This window comes from Triturus cristatus, chromosome 12, assembly GCF_964204655.1.
Source record: "Triturus cristatus chromosome 12, aTriCri1.1, whole genome shotgun sequence".
NCBI classification, from domain to species: Eukaryota; Metazoa; Chordata; class Amphibia; order Caudata; family Salamandridae; genus Triturus; species Triturus cristatus.
Genome location: NC_140595.1, coordinates 27,719,770 through 27,739,763, shown reverse-complemented (window position 1 = coordinate 27,739,763; position 19,994 = coordinate 27,719,770). Strand labels below are relative to the sequence as shown.

Here is a 19,994-nt window from a genome sequence, read left to right as displayed (position 1 = left end):
GCGTTAGGTGTTCCGATGACATTGGACGCTGTCTGGGAGGAATGCTGGGAGGGGTAGAAGTGAGTTCCAGGCAATAACCATACTGGATAATTTGTCTTACCCACTTGTCTGTTGTGATGAAATTCCAGACAGGTAGGAACTGTGAGAGACGTCCCCCGACAGGAGTGGGATGATCGGGGGGAAGCGCAGGAAAAGTCACTGCTTGGTGTTAGGGGAGCTGCGGGTGTTATTACCCCTGCCTCTGCCCTTGTTGTTGTTACCCCTGTAACCTCCCCTAGAGTATCCTTTGGAAAAGGAGCCCTGATTGGGACAAGCATTTGCTATACAATAGGTCTTGCATTTACGCGATGCGCACTGTCGACTGAAGGAGAAGTCACCAGCCTCGTGACTACAAAGACTTCTTCGAAGACGAAAACAATGTGCAAACATCCGAGCCCAACACCAGATGGCGATCTATGCAAATGTATACAATCTGCAGCTCATATGCCTCGAACACTCAGTTTTCTTATTGTGGCCAGAGGCAGCACACTTTTCCTTCTACTGAGATTGCTAGGCATGATTTGCTGTATATCATTTCATGGCGTCAGTATTGCACTTATAGCCCTATCGCCTTTATAAAGGGTATTTTCCATTGTTTGTCTCTTATGTTAAAAAAAAAAAAAAAGCGTAAGTGAGCAGTCTATAAAGAGAAGCTTACTAATTCACTTCAGTATACATATCCGGAGCATAACCTATTTGTTACATTTCTTTCTTTAGGTGAAAAATGGACTTTATCCCGTATGAGATTTTCAAGGACTTGATGCTCGATATGGTTGGAAAGTACAGCGGTCCCCCAATTGCACCTACTGACGTACAAGACCTACAGAGAACTATCCCCCCCTCGCTCAGTTTGGGCCACCTGAGCAGAGCTGGTTAGTGTGTTGCACTGGCAAACTAAAGGTTAAGCATGTTTTGGACAGTGGTAGTTGCTGAACTTGAGTCTTAACCCGTCTGGCTATAATAATATTCAAGACAATATTTAAGGCAGTAATCACCCAAGACAAAGTTTGAGAGAAGGCAAGCCTCCCACTGAAAAGAAGTCTAAAACGTTCAATAGTTCATGAGAATATATTTAGGAGCATATGAAAGGTTTAGCTTAAATTTAACTATTGAATATATTCGATGGTATTTTTACAGACTTTTGCATCCTAAACATGTGGTTACTTGATATTTTTATATTTGAAATCCTGAAATTAGTGTAGATAGTTTTTTCATTTGCAGTTACTTATCCGACATCTCTGCCACCTAACATATAAAGAGCCAAACGTCTTCCAGCAGGAATACTGCAGCAGACGATGTCCAAATTATGTGTTAGTGTTGAGTAAGTTATGCAGCACAAAATGTCACATTATGTGCATAATGCGGCACATTTTGCAATAGTATTACTTAATTATTTTGTCATTTTTACAGTTAACACTGTCTCTGAATTGGTTGCACATAATTCGTATCAATTTAACTTCCAAATATAGCAATGACCAAAAGAAAGGTGACCTGTTAATCTTTGCATAGGGCTATCCACTGTGCAACAACAGGTGTTGCTGCATTTTTAGTTGAAATCTGCAATTATGAAGCAGATGATGGGTTATGTGGCAAATGCGGCAAATATATATTTATGTGAAACATGCCACAATCTCATAATTTCAGTGGCCCTGATTTCCGTTTATTTCCTGTCTGGGGTTCTTCCAAACTTTAAAAAGTTAGAGCTTTATGCCATTTCTTTGATTTTGTGGCTTGGCAACGTCCACTCTGTTGGATTGGATCACAGTGACTGATGTAAATATACTGTATGGGTCTATGCCTGTTCTGTGTGGTCATTTGGTGAGTGGAAGGCGTATATATCTGAACAATAAGATACCAAGATGCTTATTGTTTGGGAACCATCAATGATGACAATATAAGTAAATTAATTTCGGGGATGTACAAAAATATCAGGGTAAGGGGCAGCCCATTTAAAAAAATTCTATATTCACTTCCTCCCATTGTAAAAGAAAGCCATTTTATCTGTTGTCTGGGCTGTCAGATGTTGTCGACCTTTACACTTAACCCCTTAGTGATAATTAGTTTTTATGCTAACTTCTGCAGGGCAAAGATCTTTTTATAAAGTCTGTCACTCCTTGGAAGGTACATCTTACTCTTTTGGTCTAGCTGCCCTAATAAGTGTTTTAATTCAATTTTTGCGTCTTACCAACAGGTCAAGCTGACCCACAACCTCAGAGTGACAAAACAAGTTCTTCAGATAACAAACATGCCTTGGATAACTTTTCATCCATCAAGGGCTCGGGTCCTAAAGGAGGAGACACTACTTCAGGCAGCCCCAACGGGCGAGGCATAGAAGCCCCCAAAAGCCAATCTTTTCCTTTGAGCTTGGATTCCACAAAAAACGTTATCTTGCCTGGGCACCCACACTCTTGGAAATCTGTCAGCCCTGCCAACAGTAACAGCCAGCCTTCCAAAAGCTCTTCTGTGTCATCAAGCTTGGACATCCAAAAAGACACCTCTTCTGACAAGTATACAGCCCATGGGCATTCTGTCAGCACCATCAAGACTAAGGGATATGCCGCTGACAGCCACTCGCGATTAAAAGATGGGGATGACAAAAAAGACAGTTCTTCATCTGGGCCTTCAGACCATCGCCAAACTTTCTGCTCAACAAGGAGCAAGAGTGCAGCCTTTAGCAGTCGCTCGGAGACCAGAGACATTCGTGTTAGCCGCAGTGATGAGCATGCCAATCATTCTTCCGAGAAGAGTCATGGTTCAGCTGAAATAATAAAGGCTGAGGAGAAATTGAACACAGAAGTGGCAGCCACACCGCAGACAAAAGATGACAGCCATTCTCCCAGAATGAAGGACAAGTTGAATGAACAAGAGCCTAGTCACACTAGTGAGTCACCTTTCCTTACTCTTACTTCAAACCTTCTTACTGATGCACATCTTCAGAAAAGCTCCAACCATGAGTAAATACCAGGGAATAGCACTTGTCCTCGCGGGTGATAGTGCGCGTTACAAATGCACATGACTTAACAGTAGCATTGTCCAACCCTAGACTTAAATCCCACGAGAGTCATTGTTCCTATGGAAGAGAAGTAGAGAATGAAAACTGCCGTCGTTCTAATACTGTAATGGCTGGGGACAGCGTGTCCTGATCTTGTGGCCCTCACACCCCCGAAGGATGTCATGCTTCATTGGGCAATGCTCCTCGTCGGGCCGGCGCTGCAATGCTCTTCTGGTCCCCCGAAGGGTCATTTTATATGAGATCTTTTTAAGATAAAGCCGTGAGGGTGTGAGTGGCAGTGGTGTCCTAACGTGAGGTTAAAAGATGACTGGAGGGGTAACTAGTAGATTTATTGAGAAAGGGGCCCTTCTGCCATTGGTAAAAAAACAGAAGGTTGTGCTGCTTGAGGGAGATAATGGCCCTCGGTAGCTAAACATACAACATACCCCTAATGGGCATGTTTAAAGGTCAACATGTTTGGTGCAACGTTTGGTCTCAGGAGGAGATCCCACGCGTTTCTTCAGGACCAGAGAGAATGCAGTGAATGATAGGAAAGAGTAGTGGCCTGTAAAAATTCATCTAGTGCCACTAGAATGAAGAAATAGTATTCCAAATTTCACGGGAAAAAGTCCCCATGAGATGCGGCTGTGGGTATCCTAGAGATAGTTCTCGTTGGTTATGGAGGCCTGGTAACCTACCCGACCTCACACCGTATCCGTTTTTGTTGTCCAACCCTAGCCTGTTTTTGACTAGTCTTTAGCGTTTTATGAAAAATCTGGAAAACCGCTTTAGAGACGACTTGTGATACAACATGCTTTCAGAACGCACCAGGGCACAACTGGTGATACTGACTGGCAAATGGAACAAAAGGGAACCTGCATAGGAAATTTCTGTCCCTCTCTGGGGTTTTCATTTTATAGATGTCCGAGCAGCTTGGGTACAACTGCAGAATTTATGTAACCTGAATATGGCTATGTACAAATATATAATATAGTGGCAGCTTAGTTTCCATAGCTAACAAAGCCGGCTGATGAGTTACCTAACAAGCTGGGCAGAGACCTGCACCAGGATGATTTTCTTGTTAGGGGTGGGACCCTCTTAAAGGGAGGGAGGACCGATCCTCTCATGGCTCTTATTGGAAAGCAAACTATACAGTATTAATAACTGGGCCTTACTTTAGAAACAAATGAATGTTTGACTTGGGAGAAAGAAGGTTCTATGCTCCAAAGCATGTTATTGAACAGTTCTTTCTGTCCATAGGTGCTGCCCTGAACGTGTTTTCCAAACATATGATCGATTCTAGGTGTGTGCACAATGCTCTTAATGGTGCTGTTATTGAACCACACATCTTTTGTGCACTGCATACAAATACTGCTTTCGTAATGGTCTCTCAAACTTCCATAGATTTTCCGCCAAACAAACGCAAGTGGTTTGTATCCATGCACCCCCACTGCTGTTGCCATTCCCAAACTCGTTCCAGGTTTGCATCAAGTCCTTATTCACAGAAGCGCTCTAGCTTGCACCTTTGTCCACAGCTGACCCTCCAGGACCTCTTCTCTTTTTACCACACGTGCACCTTGGGGCCCAGATGAGGTTTTGTTGATGGCCCACTAAGCACTCTTTCTACAGTAAAGAAACTTGAGCTCCTTCTGGCAAGCACATTCCATGAAACGTTCTGTGCAATTGCCCTTCACTCTCTGTGACGCGCTGTCCACCAGAATGTTGCATCTCCTTAGCATTCCTCACTCTTTTCCACTCTGTCTTCTAGATTTTGTAGTTTTAGCAACAATGGTTTCAGTTCTTTCACATTGGCTTCAAGATCAATATCCTCCCACTTTCGAGGAGACCTTTAAACTGTCACATCCTAGCAAGTTACATCCCGCCAACTGTCTCCTTTCTCAGGGTAAAGGGCACTCTGTGGTTGATGGTGTGAAGTACATCCCTAGTCATTGCTGCCTACGTGTCTCATTTCATTTTATAGTCTTTTCCAACAGATGAATGCAGAAGGTATATAGGTTTGTCATCTGCTTTGATATTGAAAAGAACAACTGTATTGGGGTCCATTGCCTAATTCCTCTCTTCAGTGCCAACCAAGGACTGTGGAAAATTCTCCGATGTTATATTTATCAAAGTAAATTGGCAAAAAACCCGAGCTGTAGTTTCCTTCTCTATGAGAAGTTGAGGCAAATTATAAATTTGACGTTATTTTTTGTTACCTGCAGTTGATGAAAATACCAAGAATTCCGTGGAGAAACTTGCCCGGTTTGTGGTGGAGATGGGACTTGGAATGGATGCGTTCCATGCAGAAAAGCTGGCGAATAACCCGCATTTTTCGTAAGTAGGTTAAGCATCGTGCTTGCCAATTTCCACCCACGTAGAGATATGTATGACGTACTTCACTTTATAGCATCTACCCCGGTTTGTCATGGCTGCACTGCTATAATTGTGGAATCTTTGGCATGACATTTTAGTCCATGGCTCCCAAGTAAGTGCTGATGCAATGTTAATCTGTAAGTTACACATATCCATTGCAGTTTTATCTATACTTGCAGTGTATGTAATATGTCAAGATTTCTCCTGTTAATGTTTCAGTGTTTTGTACATATATTGGGGCATTGCCTCCGAGCTTGGGCTGAATGCACCCTTTGCCATTGTCACAACCGATTTGCATATGGCTTGCCCTTCTCTGTAATGTCACAAACTAAAAAGCACTGTAACTGAAGGGTCTATATGTGCAGATAGACAAGGAATGAGAGATTTGCTCTGCCTGGTTTTAATATTGACCACAATTCCTTCAGCCCACACAATCTTTTATATTTGGCTTAATCCAAAGATGAGCGATATTACTGATTGGCGTAGTTTGGAGTGCTAAATATAGAAACATTTTTCATTGGATCTTTTGCTGTGAATGGATAAGAAACTTCTGTAGCTATGCCAACTCTGTTTATGCCCAGTACAGTTAAGGTATGGAAATACTTAATTGAAATACTGTCTGATAATAATTTTGTGCAACCTCACTTCCTTATGGAATCATTCAGCCATCACAATTTGCAACTTAGCGGTACGAGCTGGGTTTCCCTGGAAATTTATGTGGCAGACAGTGGTCTGGTCCCTAAACCTTCTACCTAAATGTTGTGTGTTGGTCTCTATTTTCTGTACTGCGATCATACTTAATCTTGCTTTGTGTGGATCTATCTTAGAGACTGTGATTATGAAACTCAAGGGTTTCACATGGTTATGGTATTCTTGCTGTTCCTCCCCCTTAATTCTCAAGGCTGTTGAGGCTTGTAACCTTCCACTGATGCTTGCTGTATTGTATTGCAGAATTTATATAGGGCATACTACGCCTATGTGGAGCTCAGAAGCGCTTGCCTATATGAGTAGCACGATACACTGTGTAGGGTTGGAAGGATGTTTTCTTTGTTTTGATCCTATGTGGGAAGTGGTTTCATATCTTGCGCGATGACCACTGAGGTGCGGTTATCGTGTTATGGATTGCAGCAAGTAGCAATCGGTTTTATTGCTTTTAGTATGCTGGTAGCTTTGAACAGCTGTCTATGTCCCTTTATGGTATTTCATATGATATAGTTGTGAGAAAGTGCCATCCACCAGTTCTGACCACCACTCTGGCGGAAAGACCGGCGGGAAACCCCAAGGGAGGAAAGCGGGTGTGCCAGTGTAAGAAAGTGCCATCTTTCTTGCATGGTATGCCCCCACTTTTTGCTGAATTGCTGAATGTACTTTGACTGAGTGTGCCCTGGGCTCCTGCCAATCAGGTGCCCAGGGCCTATGTTCCTTCCGTAAAACCTATGCTGAAACCTAAAACCCAATTTGGCAAACCCTGGCCACATGTCAGCCCCTGGTAAATGGTACCCTAGGTACCCAGGGCCTTGTGACCAGGGAAGGCCCCTAAGGGCTGCAGCACTTATTGTGCCACCCTTAGAGGCCCTGTACCCTGACACAAACACACTGCCCTTGCAGGCTGAGTGTCTGGGTATAGAACAAAACAGAGTCGACATGGCACACATCCCTGTGTGCCAGGCCCACAACATACACTGCCTTGGCATACATCAGCCACCCCTCTAGCTGGGTGTCCTACCTATGCCAGTGGTGTGGGTAAAGGAGCATGAGCCCTGTGCCCCTACAGTACCCAGGTCCATTCCTGGGTACTGTAAGTGCAGTGCTGCCATTTAAGAGTAAATGGTGCTGGGAGATCGTCAACACGAACTCCACAGCACCATGATGGCTCCACTGAAGACTGAGAAGTTTGGTATCAAACTTCTCAGCACATTAAACCCGCACTGATGCCAGTGCAGGATTTAATGTACAATGCACGACAGAGGGCATCTTAGAGATACCCCCTGAACCTAACCTACAATCCACGTCTGGTCTGTGGGGCTGCCTAGGCTGCCACACAGCAGACATGTTGCTGGACCCATGGGTAGAGAGCCATCCGCTGTCCTGGGCATGCAACAATGCACATCCTGGGCGAGGTGCTAGGTCTCCTCCCCCAGGATGGGCAGGGGAAGCTTCAAAGGCATGCCGCATTTGTGAGCTTCTCCAGGCCACTTGCTGTACCCAGCAACTGGCCCCTACCGGTTCTTAACCCCCTCTCTGGCTGGAAGACTGGCCGGAGACCCCAAGGAAGGACAAGGGGTGTGCCAGCCTCTGCCAACCCCACCCCTCAGGTGGGGGAGGCGAGGTGAAGCACATCCCCGGGCTCTCGCCATCTTGAAGATGGGGAGCCCTACCCAATCGGGACTAGGCCACTGCCCCCCTCCCACAGGAGAGTGGCAGGATAGGGGGTGTACCCACCCCAGGGCAGGGACCCAGTGGTCCCTGCCCTTTACCTACCTGTAACGCCCCTAAATTTAGTAGACGGCTCAAAAGCACCCTGCACCCAGCCGCCCGAGTGGCCCTGGCAGTGCAACTTCTTCTACTCCTACCTACTTCCCCATTTGCCCTGAGCAAGTGACCAGGAGCCCATCTCCCACAGCCGCGTGGCCTGCTAGTCAGCGGCCACCAAACAAGGGCCCCCTGCCTTCCATAGGATAACATTGGGCCTAACTCACTCTGCACCCGGCTGCCCCTGTGCCGCTTAGGGTGTAACAACTGTACTTACCTGACCCTGGGAGACCCCTGAGTCTATGCCCCGAACCTTAACTCTGCCAGTCGAGTACTTACCCAAATAGCCGATAACTCACTTTTCTTCCATAGGGTAACATTGACTTATTTTGCTTGAAATTCTTGTAAGTGTCGAGTTTTGAAACTTTAAAATATTCACCTAAAATCAGCCTAATAACGAAAACGAAATTACTCACCTGTTATCAGGAGAGATCCCAGTTCTGGATCTTGCTGCCCAGCACTGACCCTGAAAAGTAAATACAACTGTACTTACCGCTAACTTGATTTTCCTCCCATAGAATAACATTGGTGATTCTATGTGAAAAAGTTTCTAAGTGTCAACTTTTAAAATACAATAATATTCCTTAAAAATCATACCTGTAACCAAAACGTTTTTACTCGCCTGTTTCCAGGAAATGCCCCAGGACTGAATCTAGGATCCAGTTATGTGGTTAGAAAAGTAATGCAAAAAGTAATTAATTGCATTTACTAAGAAATTCCCATTGAGCTTAATGTTATAATTGTGTTTGAATTGTGTTGCATATTGCAACAACTGTAACTACTGTATTCAAAAGTCAATTGCCTATTGAAAGCATTTATCTAAAGCATCTCATTCTGAGAAAGTATATTTTGATACCTATTGTTGGTTCTAAAATAAAACAACTATATATTTTTTATATATAAACCATTGGCCTAGAGTTCAGTTATTGAGTGTGTGAGACCATTTGCTGACTGAGTGTGTACAACAAATTCTTTACACTGTCCTCTGATACAGCCTTACTGCTCGACCAAGCTACCACTTTAGAGAGTAAGGTTATATCTAACTTTAGCCTCTGCCAAACCTCTGGAGACTGTGGACTCTGTGCACACTGTACCTATTTGGGGACAGTATATACAGAGCCACTTTCTTACAATAGTCTGATAAGCTGATTATTGGACTGGTTTGTCCGCTCTGAGAATGTGTGTACAGCTATGGTCCAGACCTCTCATGGCTGGAGGGAGAGAGCAGTGGGGGGATCTGTTGGGACGGGCATTTTTATTATCATCCCATAGCGGGGTATCTTTGTGAGAAGTAAGGAAGCAGTCAGTTTGCATGAATATTTGGAACCTGAAGTGGTGGACTAGATTACAGTCCTCCAAGTCTTCCTGCAATGTATGTGAGATCTCTTCCAATATTCTATTTCTGTTTATTTGGTGATGTCTGTTTTTTTGCCGTATAGTGCTGGTGATGGACAGCCCTCATAGCAGATTTGTCCTTTGTGAGTTTCAGTGGTAGAAGTTATAATTTGTTGCTGACAGCTGCATAATATATTTTTAGTATCATTGTGGGCCATAACTTCTATATGCAAGGAAAGAACTATATATTATACCATGGAAAACCATAGGTCAGCCCATCTTGGCTTACCTGCATAACAAAAGCAGTTTGCTGGTTGAGTTGTTTTCAATTCATGGGTTGTAAGCAGAGTTTTATCCTTGAGGGTACAGCTGTTTCCTGGGCTTTGTGGCCTGAATGCAGGAGGGGCTGTTGGTTATCTAGGAAAATAGCCAAGTTTTAACTGTCTTCTGAAGTATATCTGCTCATGGTTGCTTCTACTGCTGGCTGCTAGTGAGTTGCAGAGCTTGGCGGCTCGTACCGTGAAAGCAGTGCCACCTACATGTTTCTTATAGTAAGGTGGCATGAAGATAAGTGGTGCAAACTTAGAGAGCAGTGTGCTGTTTGGTTAGTATTCCTTGAACTGGACTTGTAGTTATAGGGCACTTTTCCTTGGGAAGTTCTGTGCATAGCACAGAGTGCCTTAAATACTGCTCTAGCTAAAAATAGTGAAATGAAAATAAATCAAAAGTGAGAACTTTCTGATTGAAGAAAATATATCAGATGCTATCTAAAATTGGATAGTAGGAACAAGGAACTGCAAAATGTGACACTGCCACAGTTTTATTTTTCGTTTTTTGCCAGCGCCTGGTGAATCAACAATACGATGGGGCAAGTGGGGGAAAGTATTTACGAATGATATAAGAGAATGTGGGACAAAGCTGAGTGCAGAGGGAAAATATTTTTTATTATTCCATTGTTTGGGCCTGAGGGGCAGGAAGTGCTAGAAAATGTGCCTGACCTCAACCAGGAGGAAATGAGAACTTTATATGAATATAAAGTATGAAATCATAAATTAGCCATACATTATTTACCGTGTGTTAGTACAATACTTGAGTGGTATCATTTTGGGTTGAGGGCACAAGGTAGAGAAAAATCTGTTCAGGACTATTTAACAAGTCTAAAAACAGTTGGAGTCCTCGTGCAAGTTTGGAATTTCAAACAATGAGAAAATGTGTGTTAAAGTGTAAAAATGATACAAGTTGGGAAAGAGCTAAGAGGTGATTGTTTTTGATGTGCTTACCAAGGCCACAAAGCTAATGTGATAGTGTCATGCAATACAGGTTTTTTTGTCATGGGTGTGGAAAGAAAGGGCTTCGCTAAATGTTTTGTAGAAACAAGATTAAAAAGTACAGACGTGAAGTGAAGGAGATGGCATATGAGACAGTGTTTCAAATTAATAGTGTGATGAAGGGAAATCAAAGTGATATAGTAGAAAGTCATGGGTCACGAAATCTGAAATGTGTCCTATACTGGACTTGAGGGTGGGGGTGTTGAAGCAGGTATCTCTTTTCATTTGCTGAGCTGTGACTGGAGCAGCAAAGAAATAGGATATTTTGCTCTGAGTCACCTAATATGTACTAGCTGCAAAAATGGGCACCCTTAAGAGCATATGGTCTACTGCAACACCCAGGAAGATGAGGCAGGTTCCTTTCATGAAATCAACCACAGCCAGCCGCTTTTCCTCACTAATGCACTGCACAACGATACAGGCCGACAGTGGCAGAACTCCAGTTGTGTGGTTCCCTTCCTTCTCCCAGGTAACAGTACAGTCTGCTCTGGCAACAGTATCACTTCTGTGGCATAATCCTTCTGATTTCCGAATAAGATTAGGAGCTCTGCTGCTTCGAATAAAACGGATTACGGCTGAAATCTGATCTCTCTCTCTCTCTCCATCTCTCTCTCTCTCTCTCTCTCTCTCTCTCTCTCTCTCTCTCTCTCTCTCTCTCTCTCTCTCTCTCTCTCTCTCTCTCTCTCTCTCTCTCTCTCTCTCTATATATATATATATATATATATATATATATATATATATATATATATAAATAAACCGTAAAAGTTTATACCTAACGTGAGTGCTGGCCCTAATTTACTGGAAAGTAAGGAGCTTGATATATATATCTATATACACACACACTTCATTTGGAGATCGTGTAACTACCTACTCCTTTGAAAAACACAACAACATTTTATTATAAAGCAAACAAGATCTACAATTACATTTCTTTTGGAAGATATTGTACTTTGACAGAGTCGCAACACTCAACATTGTACGTAATGATATAAAATTTCTATAAATACAAATATACCTCATCATCTAAGTCTCGATCCACAACAGGAGGGGTACATATATCACCGCTATAGGTATTCCACTTCCCCCATACTCTCCCCCATTTCTGTGGGCACCCTCTGTGAATAGAAGTAGCCTTCTCAGCCACCATGACCATGTCCATATCCCTGCACCACTCTCTCAGGGTTGGGGCTTGCACCGCCCCCCATCTCTGAGCTATATTCCGCATAGCAATCATCATCCCCGTTGTTGTCCACTGTTGCTCTGCGTGGTTGAGGTCTGTTGGTGCCCAGATGTCCAATAGGCAACACCTGCGATCAAGCAGGACTGGATGTTCGCTGACCTCTGTGATAGTCTCCATCACTGCCTTCCAGTATAGTGAGCTGGAATCTACCTAATTCATCACATTGTCGCAGGCAGTGTGGGTCTACAGCTCTGCCTATCTTATGTATTGTCACCCGTGTGTAGTAGGTCCTATGCAGTATTTTTAACTGTACCAAGCGCAGTTTGAGGAGACCGCTACCTCTCTGGGCGATGCATTCACATCCTACCAGTCGGTATCATCTAGGTCTCCGACCACTGCCTGCCAGATCGCTCGGAGCCTCACCAGGGGGTCCTTTTGATTATTAATGATTTTGCGATAGGTAAGAGAAATTGCTTTCTTATCTAAGTAGTCCATTAACAGTCGGTCCCATAAGGGGGATGATTCGGGGAGAACCTCCGCTACTGGAATAGCTGCATCTAGTGCGTGTTTGATTTCCATATACCGAAACCTTTGACCAGAACCCATTTCCTAGTGCTCCTGCAGGTATGCGAAGGTAACAACTTTCTCCTCTTTCCAGAGATCTCCCAGCCGGGAGATTCCTATCCAGTCCCACTTTTGAAACTTCTTGCTCTTTCCCAGGGTGCCTAGACTGCCGGTGTCCCACAGTGAAGTATGTTGCGTAAGTCTGTCAGCCCATCCTAGGTGCCGTGTCACTGTATGCCAAACATGAACTATGTGTGCTGTCGGTCCATGAGGCCTAGTGTTTTCTGTTTGTTATAGAGTACCCTATTGACTCCCCCATCCCCAGGGCCACTCTGTCCAGGCGGTATGCGGGGTCAGTGTACGGTGTATGAATCCATGAATCCATTGATTGATAACTGTCAGTTGTGAGGCCCAGTAATATGCCCTGATATCGGGTAGAGCAATACCGCCGTCATACCAACTCCTATTCAGTTTACACGTGACCACTATTGTCGGTTTGCTGTCCCAGAGGAGAGCAGCCACCTCCAAGTTGAACGCTCTGAAATATGAATCCGGAACCCGGCAGGGCGTGTTATGTAGGGTATATAGAAACCTGGGTAAGGCCATCATTTTAAAAAGTGCCGCTCTGCCCAGTAGTGTGAGCGGCAACGTTCTCCAATGTTTAATATCACGCCTCAGCAATGGTGCTTGAAGATTGAGTACTAGGAATTCGTCTGGGTCGGACGTTACAAATATCCCAAGATATTTAAAGCTATCTGTCACTACCTAGACCATCAGCCCGGGGCAGCCTGGGGGGGGCGGCCCAAAGAGAATATACAATGCGGACTTCTCTCAATTGATTGTATACCCCGACACCGAACCAAACACCTCACAGATGTTAAGCAGTGCATGAATGGATCGCGTGGTGGAAGCTATATATATATACACCAGGACGTCGTCGGCATTAAGGGAGATACGATTCTCTCATCCCTCCATCCACTTTAGACCCCGGATCACTGGGTCCCACCTAATCCAAGCAGCCAACGGTTCCAGGACCAGAGTGAAGAGAAGCAGCGACAGCGGGCAACCCTGCCGCATCCCGCGTTTCAGAGCAAACTCCCGTGATGTGTCCATTGGCTACCACATGTGCGATAGGGTTAGCATATAGTAGGTGCACCGAGGAACAGAATTTCAACCCAAACCTCAAGTGTTGGAGGACAGCGAACAGGAACCCCCATTCCACAGAATCAAAGGCCATTTTCGCGTCAAGAGGACCGCTGCGTCCTCTCGTATTGTATGCTTCCGTCACAGGACGCCATGTAGTCGCCGAAGGTTCAAAGCTGTATTTCTGCCTGGCATGAATCCTGATTGATCCGGGTGGACCAGTTCAGTATGTAGGGGGTCAGTCTGAGCGCCAACGTTTTGGCTAGAATCTTGGCCTCTGCGTTGATCAATGATATCGGCCGATACGAGGCACACTCCACAGCTGGTTTGCCGGGCTTATGGATGGCCACTATGGTGGCAATACGCTGATCTCCAGGGAGTTCGCCTTGGGCCCGGCTGGCTTCATACATTTTCAACAGATATGGTGCCACCCTATCAGCCATGTGTTTGTAGAGTTCCATGGGAATACCGTTGGGGCCACTGGCCTTACCCGACTGCATCTTGTGGATGGCTACCTTGAGCTCATCAACTGTGATATCTACATCAAGCCCTTCTTCCTCTTCCGGTGTGATCCCCGGCATGCGAATGTCCCTAAGGAAGTCGAGCGCTTCCTGGACCGTGATTGTGTTCGTGGATGCGTACACCCGCTCATAGTGCGCGCCCAGCGCAGTCACTATCTCTTGTGGGTCCGAAGTTAATTCTCCGTTCTCCAACCTGAGCTCTGCCACCCATCTAGTCGCTCGATCCCTCTTGTCTAACCAAGCAAGAAGTTTGCCGGCTTTATCCCCCGATTCATAGACTCTATGCTGAACTGCTGTTATGCGAGTTTTGGCATCTGCCCAAAGATGTTCCATATATTCCTGTTGTTTCATGCGCAGTCTATGTGCGATGGCATCTGAAGGGTCCCCAGCCTGTTGGGACTCCAAATGATGCACTTCCTTTTCTAAGGCTTCTATCTCCTTTTTCTTTTCTTTTTTGGGACCTTCAATGAGGGAGATGGCCTACCCCCGTAGGACTGCTTTATATGCCTCCCATAGAATTAGTGGAGAGGAAACCGAGGCTTCATTTTCTTTAAAGTAATGCACAGTCGTGTTTAGCAACCCTTTCCGAATCTTAGGATTATGTAGGAATCCCGGATATATGGGGTACATACGACGCTGGGTGGGGCCGTGTGATCTGAACTCCGCCATCACTGGGGAGTGATCAGAGATTCCCCTGGGTAGGTGTGAAACCGCCCAGAATCTTCCCATATTGTCCGTTGCCGTAAGTATGTAATCTATGCGGGAAAGGCTATTGTGCGCCCCTGAGTGAAAGGTTTACTGTCGTATGTGGGGATTCTCAAACCTCCAGATATACTGCAGGCCATGCGCCTCTAAGAAATCAACCAGGCATGATCGGAGGAGGTGTTGGGGTCAGGCGGGTGTACGGTCCACTGCGTCATCCACCGTCATGTTAAAGTCTCCCCCTAGTATCAGATCTCCTTCTGGGAGTGCAAGTAAGAACGCACCCAAAGCTTGAAAGCTTGTCGAATGCAAGGCAGGCAGTATATATACAGTCAGTAAATTAATTAGGCGACCTTCCCATTGGATCGAAGTCGCAGCAAATCGACCCAGATAGTCTGTGAAGGTGCCGTGAACAATTAGAGGAAATTGCTTCCTGACCAGGCTATCCACCCCTCTGGACCCTGAAGTGAATTCCGAATGCACCAGGAGCTTAAACCCCCACGATCCAGTGCTTTACACGTGGACCCTACTAAGTGTGTTTCCTGTAGCAGTGTGATTGCTGGGGCCCTGCGTTTTAGATATTGTAACACCAACCCCCTCTTTACCTTGTCCTTCAGACCATTAACATTCCAGGAGATGAGCGACCGCATTGGTGTTATGGTGTGTTGCGTCATTGGGTGAGGTGATTCCGTACTTTACATGGGTCAGACCAGACTTTGGAGGCGTGTACAGATGTTCTCATGGAGACTGTGTCTTAGTGTGTGCAGATCTTCAACCATAATGACAATACCAACAAAAAGGGGTACATTCCTGAAACGTGTAGTACCCCGTGAAACATAACCCACCCCCCTCCCTGCATGACTGACTTAAAACTACCCGCCTCCCCAACTTTGCAGAGCGCTTATATCCCATACCCAGTTACCGTGGCAGGGTTCGGTCCCCCTTATCAACCCCCTCCCTTGTCTCGTCATCAAACAATGGTTATTTTACTCCTGAATTCAGCCTCTTCAGTCAATTAAACCTATGGCAATAGTAGTGTTCAGTGAGCAGTCTATGCCGGGGCTTCTTCCCCCTCTTCTAGTTACCAGCCGGTGGTCATCACAGGCTCGCGGGAGGGGAAGCCGTAATCTTGTCCCAGTCACGGTACATCCCTAGAGTCAGTTTTCATCTGTACGACGCTGCTCAGGCAAGCCGTCCTTCGATATTGAGGTAGCATCAGAATCAGGTTGCACGGTCATTGCGGGCATTCGGCGCGATCTACCATTTGTTTCCCTGCCCGGCGCCACCCCTCCAGCCAGTACCAGGCCTCCTCTGGTGCAAGGAAGACCAACACACTGCCGTCCGCCTCAACTCTCAGACGTGCTGGGAAGAGCACGGAGAACTTCAGCTCCCTCTTTTAAGTTCTTTCTTGACCTCCAGGAACGTGTGTCGTTGTTTTGTGACTGCTTGCGTGTAGTCGGGAAAGAAAGTTATAGTTTTGTCTGCAAAGCGAACTGGCGGAGCAATCCTTGCAGTTTGTAAAATTACGTCTCGGTCCCGAAAGTTAAAGATGCGGGCCAGGACCGGTCTGGTGGGTGCCCCCGGTCTCGGCCTGCCTCCAGGAACTCGATGCGCTCTCTCCACCGAGAAGTAATTCGAGAGTCCTTTGGGCTGCAGGTGTTGCTGAATGAGTTTCTCCACAAATAGGTCAGTTGCTCGCCCCTCTGCACCCTCCGGCACCCCAATAATGCGAACATTGTTGCGCCAAGACCGGCCTTCGTAGTCATCAAGTTTGTTGGTAAGTACCTTGGTATCCGTCTCCAGCAGGCGCACTTTCCGTTGGAGCTCTTTGGTCTCGGTGCACATGGTCACGGTGGTGGTCTCTATCTCCTTGACTCTGGCGCTCATGTTCTTGAAATCAGCGTGGAGCAGGGTGAGTTCAGAGGATACTGCACCGATTTACCCATCCAGATCTGTATGCACTTTATTTAAAGTGGTTAGTATGTCCTGTAGTGCGACTTCTGGTTTGCCTCCCGCGGGTGTGTCCACCGCGTGTTCCGCCGAATGTTCTACTGGGTCTGGCTGATCTTTAGTGTAGGCATACTTCTCTAACTAAGTTTGCGGAATATTGCGTTGTCCGGGGTCCCCCATTGTCACTCCTGGCGCTGCGGTGGTCTATCAGGGTATAATCAGACGGTAGTACTCACTGCTGCCAGCCAATGGGATATTGCGCTCCCTGCGGCCTTTCGGGTTTCCTACCTCCAATTAGGAAGGCTATGGTCGGCTCTGTTTCATCGCCAGGCTCTGTGCTGCACTGCCACTTAAGCTGGGTACGAATTACCAGTGGGGCCCACTGCAGGCGTCCCGGGGGGCAAATACGCGCTCACCCCGCAGCCACCGTTGCTCCTCACCACGGATCAGATTCTACTGCTTCGTCTGGTGTGGCAGTTAGTGCCACCTACCCCACGGGGCGCCCGCTGCGCCAATGGCTGTCTGTCGACAGCGGCCGCTTCCTTGCAAAGGTGAGGGGGCCTCGCCCGCGGGCTGTTCTCACTCACCCCCTGGACCTCTGGGCGTGCCGTGGGCTGTCACAGCGTCTCCGGGGGGGGGGGGGGGGGGGGAGGGGGGTCCAGGGCGAAGGAGGCAGTCAAAGTTTGACCAGGCTGGTAATTGATGTCCTGGGCGCCGCTACTCCAGTCAGCGCCCCAAGCAGTCTTCCGGATGCTGAAGTCAGACCTCCGAGGGTCCCCACCACGCCCGGCACATTCAGTACAGGCGCCCCGCACACCCGAGGCCCCGGCCTCTCCCTCTCACAAAGGCTGCAGCACGTGCATACGGTGCTGCGCTGCCGATAATCACTTCCGTCCCAGTTTGGGACCGCCGCTGGCTGCCGAGTGCGGTCCGATGTCTAAGCCACCGGTAATCTCTAGTCAGGAGATGCAGATTAGTGCTTGGATTTTTAGAGATGCCAGACGGGGTCTCGGAGCTCTGTTAGGCAGCGGCCATTTCGTTTGGTTGCTAGCCACGCCCCTACCTACTCCTTCATGGTTACATCTGACTCTCCAGACACCAAGCCTCCAACCTATCCAGTTTTCCTTAAAGTATTTTGACTTATGAGTTCTTTTTCTTATGTTTGCTCCCAGTTGAGCATTTCCCATGTTTGCACTTCCCATTTTTGCACACCTAGGATGCTCAATGCACATACAATATGGTGTTGGTATGTGGCGTCATATTGATGTTTGTCATGCTTGAACGTCTGCAGGAAATGCGACTGCTTGTCCTCTTCATTCTATCCACCTCTTTAATTAGATACGTTCCGGCAATGTTTTTTCTGGTATTATCAATTTAATTATAATTGTCTGTTCTAAGCACAGAAATATAAGGTCCAAATGAAGTGCTATATATTATTAAATATGTTCCATGTGTTTTTTCCATAGGTTCCTAAAAGCAGGTCGGACTGCAGCTTATGAATTTCTTAAAGAAAAGTTATTTGAATTTCGGAAATCGTTTGGCTCTTCTGCTCAAATTAAACAGCAAGATTCAAAATCGAAAGAGACAATACGGGAATCCACGCAGGCTGTTGAGAAAAGCTCTGACTCTGCCCCCACCCAACAAACTGACTGCTTCACTCCCCCAATGCTTCCACCTCTACGCAAAAGGAAAGTAACTCCTGATGCTCCTGCAGTGCCATTAAAAAAGATTTCTCAAGACGAGACCCTGAAAGGTAAGTATTCCTGCACCTAAACAAAAGTGCATGTGACTATATATATAACACACACACAATAGCCTTTCAGGCATGGCGACACATAAATTATGCAAAAAAGAACATAGAAATATGGGTAGTTCCCACGTTTAAGTGGACAGCAACTCCTGTATGGAGCACCCTACAACACAAGTGACACTCTAAATTTGCTCACCTCAAATGTCTGCTTTTCTACCAATATTTTTAAGCATAGGATTAGCACAGTGCCATCCATGCAGAGCTGTAAAATGACTAAAGCATTTTACCACTCCAGGCACAGTATTGCAGCTTTGGATTGGTAAAGTACCATCCAAGCCAACCTGAAATTAATAAAAGCAACCCCTGACACGTGTTTCGCTATCATTATAGCTCTTCAAAGAGGTTTAGCTTTGTTCAGACACAAGAGAGCACCCAGTGTAAGTCAAAATAATACCCTTTCAGGTATGGAGTGACGCATAAATTATGCAAAAAAGAAGCAGAGAACTATTTGTAGTTCCCAAGTTTAGGTGGAGAGCATATATTTACATATATATATATATATATATATATATATATAGTACGCCTTCCCTCTGTATGGAGACTGAGTGCGAATATAGATGCCTACGTAAATGTGGGAGAAGAGGAGGCTGACCAGCAAGACTAAAGCACTGGTACACAGTATAGCATATATATATATCCACTTTCTGGAACGTCTGTAGCCTTTTACATTCTAGAGATATTGTCAGAAATGTTGGCCTTTGCTCTAGGTGCTAACCATCTCCATCTGGATGCAAATGTCAGCCAGCCAGGCCGTTACTGTGTACCAGTGCTTTAGTCTTGCTGGTCAGCCTCATCTTCTCCCACATTTACGTAGGCATCTATATTCGCACTCACAGTCTCCATACAAAGGGAAGGTGTACTTTCTGTCTTTTTTTTCTCCTAACCAGATGAAATCCCATTCAAAGTAGTTGCCTTGCACACATATTGTGGATGAACCCTTTGTAGGAAAGTGCTCCTTTTTGCATGGTTGCCCCCCACTGTTTCCCTGATGCCCTGCCTACAATCTACTGCCTAGGGCATAGGTTAACCACCCCTCTAGCTGGGTGCACTATAGCAGTGGTGAGGGTACAGGTGCATGAGCTCTGTACCCCTACAGTGTCTAAGCCAATTCGTAGACATTGTAAGTGCAGTAAATGCCATAAAGAGTATATGGTCTGGGAGTTTGTTATTACAAACTCCACAGCACCATGATGGCTTTTCTGAAATCTGGGAAGATTGATATCAAACTTCTCAGCAGATTAAACGCACACTGATGCTATTTTGGGAATTAATGCAAATGCACTCAGAGGGCATCTTAGACATGCCCCCTGAAAAACGACCTAACTCTAGTGTCCTGGCTGACTGGCTGCTCGAGTCTGGTTCTAGCCGGATCCGTGAGTCTGCACCACTCTGCACCCGACGCCCACAGCCCAAGTTTGAGTGGCCCAACACCATGAGGAGGGCTTCCCAGTTATCCTGACCTGGGATCCAGTGATCCCCGACCTACCTCAATCTTCCAGCCGCCACCTGCAGCCTCTATCTGGAG

At 46.0% G+C, this 19,994-nt stretch overlaps 1 protein-coding gene across 2 annotated transcripts in view; it reads left to right on the top strand.

Annotated features, from left to right (window-relative positions):
- LOC146772280 (uncharacterized) overlaps positions 1–19,994 on the top strand; it is a 62,162-nt gene that overhangs the window by 25,884 nt on the left and 16,284 nt on the right. For both annotated transcript variants that reach the window (XM_085639966.1, XM_085639967.1), the window contains exons 2-5: positions 757–911; positions 2,231–2,920; positions 5,254–5,365; positions 18,126–18,412. In XM_085639966.1, the coding sequence (XP_085496092.1) occupies positions 764–911; positions 2,231–2,920; positions 5,254–5,365; positions 18,126–18,412 (1,237 nt within the window). In that variant the 5' untranslated portion in view covers positions 757–763. The remainder of the gene's footprint in view (positions 1–756; positions 912–2,230; positions 2,921–5,253; positions 5,366–18,125; positions 18,413–19,994) is intronic.